Source organism: Cololabis saira, chromosome 14 (assembly GCF_033807715.1).
Source record: "Cololabis saira isolate AMF1-May2022 chromosome 14, fColSai1.1, whole genome shotgun sequence".
Classification (NCBI taxonomy): domain Eukaryota; kingdom Metazoa; phylum Chordata; class Actinopteri; order Beloniformes; family Belonidae; genus Cololabis; species Cololabis saira.
In genome coordinates this window covers 502,457-520,516 of record NC_084600.1, presented here as the reverse complement: position 1 = coordinate 520,516, position 18,060 = coordinate 502,457, and the positions used below count along the sequence as shown (strand labels likewise).

Genomic DNA, 18,060 nt, shown 5'->3' with positions numbered 1-18,060 from the left:
AAAACCATGCAGACAGAGCAGCACCCCATGCATTTGCTGTCTTTTTCATTTCTCTGTATGTGTCCATCATCAGTTTGCGATGGAGAGCTTTAAGTGTGAAAGTACACACATGGACGCTGAAACACTCAAGTAAAATATGTTTAACAAGCTCTTAATTCTACCCTCATAGCGGCTTTAACGCTTGGATTCACTTGAAACCCGTGAAAACTGTGAAAGAAAAACACTTTCTTTGGAGTCTCCTGTTAGTGTTCCTGCCATCAGAGGAGAGACGCAGACCTGCTAAATTCGGGCATTACTGCCAGCTGTCACTTAAATCCTCTCTTCCACTTCCTGTTCTTGTTGCATCATTGCCGCAGATGTTGCAAGCGTTGTTGTATTCACCGCAGCAGCAGTATTCTTCTGTGTGTTGTCAATGTGGATTAGGACTCGCATCTTTGCTCATGCGTGTCCTGCTGCGGCTTTTGCCTTCACCCAACTTTGAACTACAAAATTTGTTTTGCTGCTTAGGCTGCTGAATGTGCATCATTTTCTTCGTATGTGTGTATGAGGGAGAAGGAAGATGAAGAGGAAGTAAAAATACTTTTCCCAGACACAGCAAGAACCGCTTGCACACGATCATTGCACACGCTGCTCATCATCCACCAGACATTAAGTCCTATTTGTTAAGGGTGATGGCTGTCATCTAAGTAAAAAACTAGCCAGGGTGCACATGACATATCACGCTGCAGCTCAAGTTTAATCATCTGAGAGCCTCTATTACTGGTTAGAAGCTGAGTTTTCTTTGTAGTTGTAGTGCAAGTACAATACTTCTGCAACTTTATGTTGCTGTTATTGTTTTGAACCTCAATGAATGTTCTTATGCTGTCCCAGTTTGAATGTATTTGTTTATCTTGCAAAAGCTCTGCCTTCCTAAAATCCTAGTTCTGGGGTAGTTTATTTCTCATATTATAGACATTGTGAAAACTGCCAGATTTGCTATTGTAACAGTCTGGAGGTTAAGATATACCGTACTATCTACCCTCAGTTGGCAAGGAACGCTTGTTCAGAGAGAGTAAGAAATTAATGTGATAAACAGTTGCATGATTGAGCTTTTGCCAAATTGCCATTTATCTTTTTGTTTATCTCTTTTAATCAGCTAAACTGGTGCATTTCGAAGACAAACTCTGGCTTTTTTCCAAATTTGGGGTGGATTATGTACAGCTCATCTTTCAAACTGAGCAGAAGTGTCCAAAACATGTTGGTGAGCAGAGACATCTAGTGGTGACCGTGTGGAACTACATCCAAGACCTCAAGCAGACGGGAATGCTTTCCATTTATTTATTTATTTCAATACATTTTTATTGAACTGATACGTGATCAAATTAATTTTGAAAAATTAATTAATCAGTTATATCACACACATGAGTAGTTTATAATCAATCTGAAGTTTTTCAATGCTTCTAAAAACAGTTTAAAAGAAACCATACACAGCAACACAAGCCCACGTCACCACCCACTGTGATTCTTTGTTTGCAGCTCAGGAGGACCTTTCTGAATTTTGATAAGTCTAGGTAGGAGTGAGAGACTTCAAATACTTTGTGGAAGAGAACACTGTTGATTTCTTATATTTTCTCTGGACTTATTAGGCAAGGCAAAGCAAGTTTATTTGTATAGTACAATACAACACAAGGTAATTCAAAGTGCTTTACATCAACATTAAAAGCGGCAAGACACAATTAAACAGTAAATAACAAATAAAGTGAAATAAAATGATAAGAAAAGAGGTAAAATAATAAAAAGCACAAGTTGTTAAAAAGTAAGCGCAGTAGAGTACATTAGGTACATCACATTCTTACAATGGCAAGAATTACGTTTCTATACGGTCAAAACGTACAAAGACCAGGTCAAATACAGTATTACAAAAGTAATCTGTAACAATTCGTATGGTGAATTAAACCAATTTGACAATTCTATGCCACAATTCCTGTTTCCAGGTCTTATTTCACACAACTGACGAGAATTACGTTTCTATACGGTCAAAACGTACAAAGACCAGGTCAGATACATACAGTATTACAAAAGTAATCTGTGCCGTTTCGCATATTATAGTATTTCAACCTACAATCACTCTTTAATCCAAAAGAAAGTTGCTGTTTTTTTACACACAGCTTTAACCATCTATCAGGTGTATAAGCAGCATTTATTGTTAAACATTCCTTTTACCCTGTGTAGTAATTATCAGTGTAAGCAGAGCAAGCACAAGTCCAGGCTGTCTCTATGCAGCTGTTGGGCTTGTTTATGAGGATAAATGGAAAAACACAGTGTGTCTTTACTCACCGCTGACATCATTGCAGGTGCTGAACCTGGCGCAGTCCTACGTGACCCTGCGGGTGCCTCTGTACGTATCGTACGTCTTCCACTCCCCCGTCGGCACCGGCGGCTGGCAGCACTTTGATCTGCAGTCGGAGCTGCGCCTCACCTTTGTGTATGATACTGCTATTCTGTGGCAGGACGGTATCGGCAGCCCCCCGCAATCAGACCTGCAGGGTGAGCTCTCAGCAGAACCAACATCAATGTGCAACTTTAGTTTGAGCAGTTCTTAGAAGGTATTTGTATGTTTTTTTTTCCAGGTTCGTTGTATCCCACAAGCATGCGCATCAATGAGCAGGGATGTTTGGTGGTAAACTTCCGCACCAGAGCTCATTTCAGGGGTCTCTTCGTGGAATCTCATTCTTCTGGCAGAAACAAAAGAGCTGGTGAGACTAGAGAAACACCGGGATATTGTACAGTTGGAGCTTGCCACAGCACAAAATATTATTTACTCAAGAAAATCATTATCATTTTATTTTGCTTGTATGTTTAGAATACTTTGTATATACATTATATATACATTATGTGCACTCTTTGTTTATGCTCTAATGCAGGGGTCGGCAACCCAAAATGTTGAAAGAGCCATATTGGACCAAAAACACAAAAAACAAATATGTCTGGAGCCGCAAAAAATGAAAAGTCTTGTATAAAGCCTTATCAGTGTTTCCCAACCCTGGTCCTCGAGGCCCACTGTCCTGCATGTTTTAGATGTTCCCCTGCTTCAGCAGACCGTGATAGAAGTGGCTGTGTCATCAACAGAACTGTGCAGGCCTTGATGACAAGCTAATTAGGCCCATTAATTAGAATCAGGTGTGATGATGAAGGGAAACATCTAAAACATGCAGGACAGTGGGCCTTGAGGACCGAGGTTGGGAAACACTGCCTTAGATTGAAGGCAAATGGCGAAAGGCGAAATGTTGAGAAAAAAGTCTAAATGTTGAGAAAAAAGTCGAAATCTCGAGAAAAAAGTTGAAATGTTGAGAAAAAAGTCAAAATTTCGAGGAAAAAGTCGAAATGTCGAGAAAAAAGTTGAATTTAAAAATGAAAAGGAAAAAGGAAGAAAAAAAGAGAAAACAAAGGAAAAAAGACGAAAAAAGAGAAAATAAAGAGAAAAAAAAGAAGAAGAAAAATGGTCAAAGATTTTTGAAAAAGCTCCAGGAGCCACTAGGGCGGCGCTAAAGAGCCGCATGCGGCTCTAGAGCCGCGGGTTGCTGACCCCTGCTCTAGTGGACACATATTTTCTGTGGATATCATGGTGAATGGTGGAAGAAATCAGCATTGTTGTGTGTCATTGGATATCCTAATGTTGATGGTTTGCAGAGATACTGGGATTCCTGGGTAATAGGGGGATGGGTTGGGATAGTCAGGAATTGTTCATCTTCTGCTGTGTTTTGTTTTTGCTGTTTGTTTAGTTTTTTTGTCTGTTTTATTATTGTTGCTGTAGTTTTTTCTGTTTTGTTGTTTTATTTTTGTTTCTATTTTTTTTTTCTTTTTAGCATAAGAAAAAGAGAGAATCTCTGACCGTACTGCTTCCGTTCTCTATGCCATTTATGACAGTACTATGATCATCTTGTTACCATGAGAATCTACATAAAAAATTGATCACAAAAAAAAAAAAGAAAAACACCATCATAACATCAGTTTTCCAGTTCCTAAAATAACTGCACTGTCACAGTCAGTTTTAATTATTTCCTTTTATTAACTTCACTCCTTCAGCCTCCATGTCGTCCATGGTGATGAGTGTGGACCACGCGGGCCTGACCTTTAACCTCAGCCTGGTGAGGAGCGAGCCGTCCTACAACCAGCCGGTCCAGCAGTGGACCTTCACCTCCGACTTTGCAGTAAGACTCCGTCAATGTTTTCCTGCGTCCTGGTACACAACTTTATTCTTTATTGTTGGCTTTGTCTCGAACAACAACACAACACAGCGTCAAAATATAAAAAAAAAGCAAAACAATTTAACAATCTCATCCAAAAATAAAGCACAACGGCAAAATAATGTGTTGGAGAGGGAACAGAAGGAAGCAGAACGCTGATTTAGTCTGGTCCCTTCCTTACAATATCATAGCATATGCCTTAGAAAATATAAAAATTAAAAGAAAATAAGAAAAGAAAGAAAAAACAAAATAACAAAAAAATAAAGCCATGAATGCAGGGAGTTACATTTGTATCGTATATGAGGTATCACATACGGAACAGAATAGTAATAAAAGAATTACACACAGAAGGTAAATTGAGTTCTTTAGAGGTGCTTATTTTTATATTTGTCAAGAATTGTTTTCTTGTATGTGTTTTTAAACTGTACAGGACTGTCTCAGAAAATTAGAATATTGTGATAAAGGCCTTTATTTTCTGTAATGCAAAATGTCATACATTCTGGATTCATTACAAATCAACTGAAATATTGCAAGCCTTTTATTATTTTAATATTGCTGATCATGGCTTACAGCTTAAAAAACTCAAATATCCTATCTCAAAAAATTAGAATATTCTGGGAATCTTAATCTTAAACTGTAAACCATAATCAGCAATATTAAAATAATAAAAGGCTTGCAATATTTCAGTTGATTTGTAATGAATCCAGAATGTATGACATTTTTGTTTTTTTAATTGCATTACAGAAAATAAAGAACTTTATCACAATATTCTAATTTTCTGAGACCGTCCTGTATAGATTTACTGCTTAGTTTGATTTCATCCTCAAGACCATTCCACAAAGTTCCCCCACAGACTGATCTGCACATGCTTTTAAGATTAGCACGTACACAAGGTTGTTTAAAATTTAGATGATATTTTCCTTCTTTATCTTGAAACTTCAGTGGGACTTCAGACCAACAGACTTGTTTCTTAGGGGTTTTTTTTGTGGGTGTCTTTTCCAGGTGAGAGACTATTCTGGGGCCTACACCGTGAGGCTGATCCCCTGTACAGCCGCCCAGAGCACGGAGTACACACTTCCACCTGTGTGCAGTCCCAGAGAACCTGTCACCTTTGACCTGGACATCAGATTCCAACAGGTAAGACTCCTTCACTTCAGCAGCTCCTCCGTGGGAAGCTGCTCCCTCCTTCTCCATCCTCGTCAGAGCCTTCCTGAGCTCTTCACGTACTCATCAGCTGCGTACTTGTACTTGTAGGTGAGTGACCCGGTTGCAGTGGAATTCAGTCTGAACACTCAGATGTTCCTGCTGTCCAAGAAGAGCCTGTGGCTTTCTGACGGATCCATGGGCTTCAGTCCGGAGAGCGATGTTGCATTTTCTGAGGGTAAGATCTTTCCTGCCGTCTCTTTTGAGAAGCTTCCATTTTTATTTTCCTTTTTTTTTTGACAGCTGTTTCACTTTTCAGCCGGAGATAATTGATCCTATTTGCATTTTAATTGCCAAAATATTGCAGCCAGATGGCCAGGCAGATACAAAGTGCAGCAACAGCCTTCAGCTTTCTGACAAATGACCTTGGAGTGCAGCTAAATATTTATAAAAGACTTGAGGTCACACAAAGTCAACAGCCTACGTGACAGAGATAAAATACTTCAAGAACATCGTGTACAAAAACAGGAGCATCAGATACAAATATATGAACATGATATGTACATGATATGAGTGACAGATAAAACAAGAGCAGCATCTAAGTGTGACCTAACTTCTACAGATTTGGGATGTTGGTAGCGTTCAGCTTTCTGCCGTCAGCTGTGTCACATGAAAGATTCCAGTAACTCGTGATCGGCGTTGATGCTTCAAGCTGTCAAGGGGGTCTGCAGATAAAATCATTATAAATCTAAAAGAATGTTACGGGCAAAATAGAACAGCTTCCCCTTCAACATCCAAAGGAAAGACATGTCAAGTTGAGCAAAAAAAGCAATTTAAGGAAATTGACGGACGGACGGACGGACGGACGGACGGACGGACGGACAGATATGCTTTATACCAGACTCAAGGTCCATACACAAATACAATCAAAAACACAATAAAAAAAGATTAATAAAACACAGAAATAAAAAATAGTCTCATGACTCATTTGAAAAGACCAATACTCCCAAAACTGACATGCAGCGTGTGGCACTGTACTGTACATAATGTTCACCAGTACCACAATTATTTGATTATCAGAATAATTTAACCGACAGATAAACCTGTATATTACATTTCTCAAAACAGATTGCAGTGTCAAAAAAGAAGAAAAATCCAAGGCACTCTTCTTCAAATATAAAATGCCTTTATTTAAATTGGCTATTTCATGTGGAAAGATTAAAAAAGTGGGTTACAGCCCACGCGTTTCGGCCACAGCCTTCCTCAGGGTGAAACACTCAATACATTGATTCTCCTTAAATCATCCCATTTAAATATTTAAATAAAGGCTTTTTATATTTGTAGAAGAGTGCCTTGGATTTTTCTTCTTTTTTGACATCCTTTTTCCCACCAAAGAGCACCTTCGTCACACGACTTAGATGAACCTTCTGAGCACTCTGGACTTTCTTTACGTGTGTTCACTCCAGCACTCACAAACATCTCACTCGCGCTCGTCCATCTGGGCCTTTTTAGCAGTTTCCTCACAGCATCATTGTAGCCACTTGCAGTCTCTGAAGGATTTTTTATAGTTCAGCCACAGACGTGCCGTGTACCGAGGTGAACAATACGCTTTGAACAGAGTCAACTTCACTCCAACAGTACAACAACCACATTTACGTGACAATACATTTGCTTGCACATACAACATACGACACTGACAAATAAATGTCCTCGTCATCTGTCAGTTGATCTGTGATCACGTGGTCAAGATATTTCACTTCACTACAATAAATTATGTGCTTTTAATTGGTAGTTGGCACCAAAAGAAATGGATGATCATATTTTGGACATTGTTCTCCCTTTTCAGGTGATACAGTATACGGCCGCGTGATGGTGGACCCTGTGCAGAATCTGGGAGATTCTTTCTACTGCAGCATCGAGAAGGTTTTCCTCTGCACCGGCGCCGACGGATACGTACCCAAGTACAATCCCACCCGCTCTGAATTCGGCTGCCTGGCTGACTCTCCATCATTACTTTATAGATTCAAGATTCTTGTGAGTACACTGTGGTTTTTAATCTTGGATTTAATCAAGTGTCATGGAAAAAATTCAAACATGATATACTTTCACTGTTTCTTCAGAGTCGGGACAAAATGCATTCTGAAATTGTTTTTTTGAAAATTGTCCTTATGTTCATATGAGTTGTATATTCAGGAAGATCAAGATGTGAGCTATTTAACCAAATAAAGGTGCAGGCTGTAGGTATTTATGTATTTTTGACAAATTCACATACTGTATATACCACAATGCCTTGATTTTTATCAACTCCGTCACTGACACTAAAAAGTGTTTAATTACTATTATTCCATCCCAACAAGAATCTAACATTCTGATTTGTGTTCTTATAGTGTTAAGTCACTGAAATAGGCAGGAAAATACAATATAAATACTTCTGGCTTAATTACACAGGGTTCTTCGTACAGGAATTCCCAAATATTTGCATTTTCATACTTCATATTTGATTTTAATAGTATTTGAAAACATTCTAAAAGTAAATAAGACAAAACAACATGTTTATCTGATGATACTTTATTACTGTACCAACAAAAATCTGAAAAGCGAATTTGATTCCCGCCAAAAAATAACAAAAATATACATTTCATTGTGCTGATTTCGTGATGACGGAGTTGACAAAAAATGACGGAGTTGACAAAGGAGAACAATTTATCTTTTAAAATTTATTGAGGATATGCTACCTACTTTACTGAACAGAGTATTACTCCTCCTGCTTGAACATACATCTTGAGTCATAACAACTGTCATTAACGTTACAATAAAATGATATGTCAACTCCGTCATCGATAAAAAGTGACGGAGTTGACGATGACGGAGTTGACGAAATGGCATGTTTTTTTCCTCTGCGCAAAAATACACTGCAGCTAGCTAGCTACTTTTTTGTCAGTTGCTAGCTGTCAACATGTCTTCACTAAAATACTTAAATTTAATCCACTAATGTTTTTTAAAACTTTCACAATGGATACACGGAGTTGATATTTTCTGGCTGTGACCATAGAAAAATTAACATTGTTTGTTTAAAATATCAAAAAATGTAAAACTTACCAGAGCATGTGTGCTACTGCTGCATTCACCACAGCCAGGAGAATGAAAAGGGGTCCTCAGGGAAATAGCTGACCATGCTATTATCTGATTTAAATGAGGTTAATGAAAACGATGATGGAGTTGACAAAAAGTGTGACACAACTTCGATGGCCATATTTTTATGGAAAATCTTTTTTTATGTTAAAACTCTATGTTGTCTTAAATACTTTTAACCCTTATCTTTAACTTAATATGAATTTTCTCACAATTTAAGAGGTTTTTGAAGTTTTTTTTAATAATTGAATACTGAGACCCCTTGACTGTGACAAAATAATTAACATGGGTGAGCTTACTACTAGTCATACATTTGAACAAATACCCTCAAAAACATTTTTTTTTAAGGCTTAAACTTATCATCAGCATTCAGAATTCCTCTTGATCTAACTTTGTAAGCATGCCAATTGTTACACATTTCTTTACTTTTTATTTGAATTAGACTTTTCTACAGTGCACATGTTTTGTCCCGACTCTGAAGAAACAGTGCTTTATAATGAAAGGTGAACAGCTGTGGGGAGCAGGATTGATTTGATTTGATTTATTTGCACACTTTTGAAAGAAGAAAAGAAAAAAATACAATGGAGTGTGTTTAGAGGTCATCTCGAGCTCACCGACGTTCAGAGGTGTCTTCAGTATTCACATTCATTACTCAGGTAGAAGTATAGATACTAGAGTTTAAAAATACTCCTGTAGAAGTTGAAGTATCAACTCAAGTTTTTTACTCAAGTAAAAGTATAAAAGTACTGGTTTCAAAACTACTTAAAGTATAAAAGTAAAAGTAATGTAAGGGGGAAAAAAGCCATTAAGGACAAAAGCCATTGAAAATGAATGTATCTTAGTATAATGTAAATATATTAAAGAACCATATATGTGTACTATTGAGCATTAACATGTGTTTCAGAGAGCAGGAGATACGATGACTAGTTGCCTATAAGTATTGTAATGGTGCAAAAAGTCAAACTTCAGAGGCATGTTATCATTTATCCTAACCTTTATTGGAATGTACATCCAAGTTTAGTTGCAGGAATCTGAGGGAACGGATGTAAGAACAAAACTGGACAAGAACATCTGAAACAACCACAACCAAATTCACTCTATCCGGATGGAGCAATTTAACTGGATAGTTATTTTTTAAAGGCCGAAATGAAATAGAGTAACGAGGCTGTTTTTAAAATGTAAGGAGTAAAAAGTACAGATAATTGCGTGAAAATGTAAGGAGTAAAAGTAAAAAGTCGTCTGAAAAATAATTACTCCAGTGAAGTATAGATAACCAAAATTTCTACTTAAGTAAGGTTGACACCTCTGCCGATGTTGTAGTTTGTTAAGGATCTGTACTTTACTTTGTGCAATTTATGAAATTCCACAACACAAGTAAGGTTTTTTTTCACTTTTTTCCCTTGCTCCTCACACTCCCTACAGGACAAGGCTCAGCCGGAGACTCAGGCGCGCATGTTTGGTGACGTCAGCTTTAACGCTGTGCTGGCAGTGGACGAGCCGTCAGCCCTGCCGCTCGTCAGGCAGCCAGGATCGGACGGCTTTAGGCTGGACTCCACAGCCATGTTCCAGGTCTGCAGCGCTTCCCGCTCCTTATGCCAACCAAACACTCTGCCACAGCAAATTATGAATCGGATTTAGTTGAAGACTGGCTGCTGGTTAATGAGCTATGTTAATATCAAGGGCTTTTCAGTTGAACAAATATGAATGGAGGAAATTCTAGCCTCCTAATTTCCACAGTTGTTTAGGAAGTCTTATTTTTTCTCTAGTTTGATTGCCACATTAACAAACTCTGACACATTTTTTCCCTCTCTTAGATAGATTATAATACACATGCAAACACTTTTTGTTGAAAAAGTTCACATGCAAACAACCACACATGAAAATGTTTGCAGGAGCACACACACACAAACACACTCATGCTCATTTATTTGAGGAGCCGACAAATAAAAAGAGAAAAAAGAAGAGGAGAAAAAGAAAACAAAAACACTGCCATAGCTATCAGATACCTTTGATTTACTAAAGTTAAAAAAGGTTTACTTTATGATGAGAAGAGTTTAATGGATATCTAAACCTTTCTCTGGTTTGGGATGGTTGTTTTGTTTTATAGTAGTGTACACCAGAAGATCCTTGATTCTGGTGTGCAAGGAAAGGGTCTTTACATGGACATGCACTGACGTTTCACAGGGCAGTGCTTGTCATGATTTTAGATTTTTATCTTAAGATTTCATGCAATTTGAGCTAAAACATATTCGTTTTACATGTGTGAAATCTACAGATTATCAAAACAATTATAAAAAATCCACAACAAACTTCATAAGCCCGGATGTTATTGCTCATAAAATTATATTTACATTTCAAACATTGGACGGTATGTGTCGCATTCAGTCTTGGAGAAAAAATATTTTTAAACCCAGCGTTTGCACATTGGAAACGTTTACCTTGTTTAATAGCGTCACTCAAATTTGATTCTAGCTTTTCAAACTATTTAATGAAATCCTTCACACTACTATGCAGCGATAACGAATACTGACAGAAATAGTCACTTGTAGGTATTCGTCTGCATCCAACTTAAAACTGCTCCTACAAAAAGACCAACTTCATATTAAATGAATGACAGAAAATAGTTGATTGACAGTTTTCTCTTAGCGGATCAGCTGGCATGCTGGTCTGAATCCAGCTCTTTAGACATTTTGTATTTGACGTTTTTTCTTTGACTTTGTCTTTTTGCTCCCGTTTCCTCTTTTGAGACGGCATTGTAGTATGTAGCATGTTTTGAGGGTGATAAAATGATCATCTTACAACAAAGCTAATGTTACTTGATAAAAGGATTCCAACTTTAGTCCCAGATCATTTGTCCAGTTGTTGGGTCCCTAAATCAACATTACATAACGAGGAAAAACACAGACTGTTGGAATGATTTTTAAGGCGCTTTCTGCAGAAAGGGAAGCAAAGTCGGAGCTTTGCAGAGCAACATGGCTCTCTATGGATGCTCTCGACGAAATGCTACGCTGGTTCCTCTTCTGCATGAGCTTTTTATTGAGAATTTGACAGGAAAATGACCATATAAGGTAGACAATGGACAATTAGAAGAAAACAGGAAACATACAGAGGTAACAGACATCGGGGTTAAAAGGTCACACATGTGACATTTTCAGTTGAAGAGGAACTAATCCTGGTATGCAGAAACTTAAGTTTTTAAAAAGCAATGGGTCACTGGGGTCAAATGCCTTCCGGACTAAAACAGGAACTTCATGGGGGTCTTGAACAGATGGTCCAGGCTAACCTTTAGTTAACCCTAAAGGACAATGGGACAGCTGTTAACAGAGCATGAGATAGTTTCATGAGGATAAGACTAATTCAAAAGTTTGATTAACCTCACACAGTATGACCTCTTCCTAAGATCTGACCTTTTCCTAAGATCTGCCCTTTCTTCCCCAGGTCGCTGCGGGGCGTGAATGGTTCATACACACCATTTACACAGTTCGCTCCAAAGAGAACGCCAACAGAGGCGTGGGAAAGCGAAGCCTTGAGTACCACTCCTTCGTGTCCTCCAGCAATGAGCATGCCTTGACGTCTTCAAGTGCGAGAGCCGATCGCTGGAGGAGGTCGGCCGGCGATGAGATCCCAGCTATCGCCCAAGACATTGGAATAGACAACAGCCGTGGTACCAACATTATGCACATCGCCTTAGACCGCACGAAGAGGAGGTCGGGGGGGTCGCATGAGCTGTTTGCTGGCGGGCTGGAACGGGGTGAGCTGAACACGGAGGAGGAAGAGGAGAGTCTGGTCACCGTGGTGGGGGCGCTGGTGGGGCTGCTGCTGACTGTCCTCCTCATCATCACCGTCACGCTGGTGCTCAGATCCACGCAGAGGGATGGGAAGGAGGGCTGGAGGGAGGGGGTGCAGGAGGTGGTGAAAGGCTCCGTCAGCACCGAGCCCATGCTGGTGGTGAGGATGCAAGACTGCCACAACAGCTCAGAGGTCTGAACGCAGGGACGAACTGATGGACACGTGGAGCTTTTATACTTTTTTTTTCTTCTAAACATATTAAATAATTTCATATCACCAAAAATTGATGAAGGTGAAATGATTTGTTAGGTGTGCCTGTTAATGGGGGATATTTCTACAACACTGAATTCATTCAAGCTTGAACAGTAAAACACCCTATTTACTCACTGCAAAAACTCAAAATCTTAACAATATTATTGTATTTGACTTATTTCTAGTTAAAATGTCTAAGTTTTAGTAAAAAAAATCTCATTACACTTAAAACAAGACACCGGAAAAAACAACAATTTTCACCTGTTTCACATAAAATAAGTAGAAAAATCTGCCAGTGGAACAAGATTTTTTTTGCTTGTAATGAGAAGATACTGTAAATGTTGTCTCACTGGCAGATTTTTCTACTTATTTCAAGTGAAAATTTACTTGAAACAGTTGAAAATTGTCAAATAACAAATTATTTTTCTGGTGATGACTCTTGTTTTAAGTGTATTGAGATTTTTTTGACTAAAAATGAGACATTTTAACTAGAAATAAGACAAATATTCCTGGTAAGATTTTGAGTTTTTGCAGTGTGATGAAGATGAAATGATTTGTTAGGTGTGCCTGTTAATGGGGGATATTTCTACAACACTGAATTCATTCAAGCTTGAACAGTAAAACACCCTATTTACTGTTTTCTTTTTCATTCCAGCACTTACTGCTAGAAGCGTGAGCTCGGCCAGCCAAACTCCTGCTCTCATGAAACGGGTCTGGTACCCCTCTCATGCACAGCCATTTCCACTGGTTTAAAACAAACTCAACCAAATTGTAAGTGGGAAGGGGTGGGTTTATACGATGACTCACAAAGGAGCATCCGAGGGCAACTGCAGAGTTGCAAATAACACCTTGGATTATCAAGTTTTTACTGAAAACCCAACAGCCCTCCACCACACGTGCATGTTGCTCTGACCGCATCACATGTTTATTTTCTCTGCCCGGGTGCTTACATTTCCAATGCCATGATGAAGCAGTTTCTTCTGCACCCCCCTCCCTCCGGAAATCGGAGTCCAATCCTAAAGGAACCTGGAGAAATTATTTGGAAAACAATTAGGATGTCTGCATAGGCTAATTAGCATGACGCGTCCCACTGCTCCTACTGACTTTATGGAGTTGAAGTGCCTGGAGAAAGTGTTTTCTTTCCTTCAAGAGCGTCCGAGTCACCCGGTGAACATAGTTCATAAGGCCGCTGTCACGCAAGCCAGGTCAAACATGTGCTGCTACAAATGCACTTCCAGCAAAACAAAGAAAAACTAGCTAGAATTTTGGCTCACGCTGCTTAAAGGGGCCGCTCGCCTCCACTTTTAGCGCTTTTCCACTGTTACCTACTCGGCTCTACTCATCTCAACTCGGCCTGGTTTCTTTTCCATAACAATTCAGCACCTGGAGCAGAAGTAGGAGGTTGGAGCGAAGCTGCTGCTTAAAAAATGAGAGAGAGAGAAGCTTCAAGCGGTGACGCTTTTTAATTTTGTTTGTTTGTCTCGTGCTGCTGAAAAGTCCGTTGGTAGCCCCGAGCAGCTATGAAGAGACAGAGCTCCTGGTAGATCTGGTCATTCCTTATCACCCGTCTAGATCCCTTTTTAATTCTCTCCTCAGACACCAGGTTTATGAACATCTGCACCTCAGAGTTGGAACATGAAACAGACTTTTCCGCTGCCATTGCTGGTGGAATAAAATGAACAAGAAGACGTCAGAGCTTCTCTTTCTCTGATTTCCGCCTCCTGACTCAGACGTCTGACTCTGACTTACAGAAAAAGTATCTACTCGGCACGTTATGGCCCTTTTGCACTAGTCCCGCTTCACCTCGGTTCTACCCGCCACGGCCCCGTTTTGCGCTTTGCACTAGGGGCTGAGACGGGTAGAGCCGCTCCAAGCCGATACTTTTTCTGTAACCATTCTGGCGAGGTTCTATCCGGGCTGAGCCGGGACTATTTCTGACGTCACCACCCTCCGCGCCACTGATTGGTCGGGGGGCGGGGCCGCCAAACGTTTGAATCAGGAAGCGCGAGCGCGAGCGCGAGCGCGACTCGCTGCGATTTTATTATAAAGCACAAAACGTCTGTTTGGTGATCCAACTCTGAGGTGCAGATGTTCATAAACCTGGTGGCTGACGAGATAATTAAAAAAGGGATCTAGACGGGCTGTTTTACTCTCAGCCGCTCGCGGCTCCAGCTGATTTCTGATCAGCGCCGACATGAACAAAGCGGTTGCGCAATCGAGTACGTCACAGCAGCTTCACCCCAACCTCCCCACTTCTCCCCTGGCAGTGGAAAAACAAACGGGGACAAAACGGGTAGAGGCGTGACGAGCCGAGTCTGGCCAGGTAAGGACTAGTGCAAAAGGGCCATTTAATTTCCCGGACCAACATGTCTGCTAACACTTGTGGCTCCAGCACTTCGGTGCTCCTTGTTTTCTGTCACTTGCAAAGTAATTCTAGAAACTATGTTTTAGAACCTGGATAAAGATATTAGAGACTCAAGCGTCCACCATTTCTGTCACTTTTCTCACGGTTGCATTGATAGGCAGATGAAAATGGTATTGTTTCGGAAAATAAAAGGGACTTACTGAACTCCTGCAGCTACTGTGCGTGAGTATATTAATATTCCCTCTGGGGTGAACTACGCTTTCCAACATGTAGCGTTACTATATTTTGCTGCTGAATTTAGAATTAAGTGTGTTTGTTTTTTAAAACACTGTACTCTGTGACTCATTTACTCTGTGGGTTTACTGCTCGTCATAGTCTCCTGTATTATCTCTCCCCACTGCCGTTGATCCACCATGTGTTTACATATTGCATATTTATTTAAACTGGACAAGGAGTATTGGCTCTTTTTTTTAAGAAAAAAACATTAGTTAAAGTGTCTATGGAAGAAGAACTGCATCTCAGGAGTTATTTCTTTTACAGAGAAGGGGTTGTGTGTTGTAACACAATTCCCTACTGCTGACTAGGCAGAACCTCTACAGAGCCACTTTCAACATTTGTGTTACTAGCTTGGTGCAAATAAGTGATCCAGTTATTAAGCCCGTGTTTTTCTCACAATATGTTTCTCTAAGCTTCATTTGTCACTAGTGTTTCCCACCATTGCAGTGTTCAGACTGACTACGTTTCCATCCAGTCAATAACCCTTTTCTAACCGGAATATTAGCAATAACCTGGTTGCACACGGCCATGTAAACACCAATAACCCCTTTGAATAACAACCCGAATATGACCCCTGGGTTACTCCTTTTCTAACCCGAATATTTGGTCATGTACAGCCTAACGGGTGTTGGGTCTAAATCAACATTACATAAATTCATAACGAGGAAAGACACAGAGACTACCTTAGAATGGGTTTTTAACGCACTTCTGCAGAGGGGGGAGAGCAACGCAACAGGGGCAGAGCCCCTGACAGCAAAATGCTTCCCAAAGGTCCTCCCCTCTGCATTATGCTTTTATTAAGAAACTTGACAGGAAATGACCATATAAGGACAATGAATAGTGAACAATTAGACAGTGGACAATGGGAAGGAAGTGATAACCAGTGATTGATTCCTGACATTACAGTGGACAGCTCTGTCACAGAACAGTCCAAAACCTGAGTAGATCAGGAAGTGGCTGCTGTGACTTCTCTTGACAGAGCATGTGACAGTTTCATAAGGACAAAACAAGTTTAAAGGTTGAATTAACCTCACACGGGATATCCCCATCAAAAGGAACAGGAATTGGTTTTCTGCGCATGTTCTTTTCGCAAGGAAGGAGCAAGGAATCTTGGTCTTTTGAGTCCAGAAAGTTCTTATAAACATGGAGAAACACAAGACCAGGAGGAGACTAATCACTTCATAAATGTAATGAAGGATATGAACATTTTGGCATTTGTAGACGGTAGAAAGTACCGGGATAGCCAGATTTACAAAAAGGTGAGCGAAAAGTTGCGCGAAGCAGGATTTGTACGAATGCCAGACCAGATCAAGCTCCGCTGGAAGACGCTGAAAAAGGCGAAATACAGGGACAAGAAACAAAACGACTTCTACTGGGCTGTTGATTATCCTCCGTGCTGCTGTTATTGTTGTTTTGGATTTGGATACAGGAAGAAGAAGCGGAAATGACGGGAATTGGGTCATCACGTTCTCTGTGCGTCGCTGGTTTGATCCAGATATCCCAAATGATTAATTACCATGTATACAGGGATAACCCTGTTTGCTCAGGCATGGAAACAGATTATTCCCAATGTTTCAGTAACCGGAATATTGACCTTAACCCGAATTTTGACTGCATGTAAACGTAGTCACTCATGTTTTCAGCCCAACGGTGCAAAGAAAAGAGCTGCTTACAGACCACCATGGAAAACTTTACATGTGAACCTTTTGGTATAATCCCAACATTTTGCTGACATCACTGGTGAAATGTATTATTATGTATTACTAAACCTGTGTCTTACTCTGCTGTGAATATACAACATCCTGAGATCAGTGTTTGTGTTTGTCTTATCATGGTGCTGTTAGTCATCACTGTATGAATATTTCTGATGTTTATCAGGGTAACCTGATGTGATGATGACGATAGGTTAGAAGGAGCTGGATCGTAGATGAATGAGAGATGTGACGGTTTAAAATCTAGCTGAAACCCAGCTGTGATGTTTTTGGCCCTGATGAATTAGGAAATAACACCATATCTGACATCAAATGCACTTTTTGCATCACATCCCTCACATGCCAATAAGCTATGCAATGAAATGTATACTCCACAGCCAGTCACCCACATCTGTATGACAATTCCGCACAATCAGACTTGATAACCACACTGTGTGTATTTTTATGAATGGATTTTTATGTATATGTAATTCAAATAAATATTGTTTACTGGTGCCTGCTGGTGGCTGTTGATTTTATCTCTATGCACAGCTTTAGAGGCGGACTAGAGGCAGGAGATGTAAACTTAAAGGTGACCTATTATGACATCTAATACCTATTTTAAACAGGCCTTGAATGTCTTAAAAACAAGCTTTTGATTGTTTTTGGTAAATAAATTAGAAATTCAGCGTCTTAGCCCGTACGGCTCGTAGATCCACATCACACTGGATGGCTTATCCGGGCGGGTGTACAGACACTGCAGAATTTGGTTGCTTTCCTCCTTCTCTGAGTTGGCAGGCTGAGGGGAGACCACTTTATATATGTTAAAGGGGACATATTATGGCATTTAATGTATATTTTAAACAGGCCTTGAATGTCTTAAAAACAATCTAAAGCTTGTTTTTTCTACATAAATCAGAAATCCAGCCTGTGGGCCCTGTCACTAGTTTTACCGCTTCTAAACCCTTTTTCTGTGCTCCATTCTAAGGGATGGGGGAGGTATGATAATGAGGCTCTGTGCTGATTGGCTGCTTGAATGACGTGTAGCAGGGGAGGAGAATAAGCCTGGCATTCAGTTACACGGATCTTAAAAGGAACCCTGGCTATTAAGACATGTAGGTCTTAAAAGATAAATGTTGGTATCAATTATAACAATGTGATATAAAAAAACCTTTTTGATGTCTTC

General features: G+C 39.8%; 1 protein-coding gene across 1 annotated transcript in view; it reads left to right on the top strand.

The window, feature by feature from the left end:
• The window catches only part of LOC133460186 (FRAS1-related extracellular matrix protein 2-like), a 122,774-nt gene extending 110,099 nt beyond the window's left edge, over nucleotides 1-12,675 (top strand). Inside the window, exons 17-24 of the mRNA XM_061740755.1 lie at nucleotides 2,334-2,526; nucleotides 2,610-2,735; nucleotides 4,066-4,190; nucleotides 5,229-5,363; nucleotides 5,481-5,607; nucleotides 7,216-7,403; nucleotides 9,924-10,070; nucleotides 11,940-12,675. Coding sequence (XP_061596739.1) covers nucleotides 2,334-2,526; nucleotides 2,610-2,735; nucleotides 4,066-4,190; nucleotides 5,229-5,363; nucleotides 5,481-5,607; nucleotides 7,216-7,403; nucleotides 9,924-10,070; nucleotides 11,940-12,488 — 1,590 coding nt within the window. The 3' untranslated portion in view covers nucleotides 12,489-12,675. The remainder of the gene's footprint in view (nucleotides 1-2,333; nucleotides 2,527-2,609; nucleotides 2,736-4,065; nucleotides 4,191-5,228; nucleotides 5,364-5,480; nucleotides 5,608-7,215; nucleotides 7,404-9,923; nucleotides 10,071-11,939) is intronic.
• Nucleotides 12,676-18,060: the final 5,385 nt, after the last annotated feature.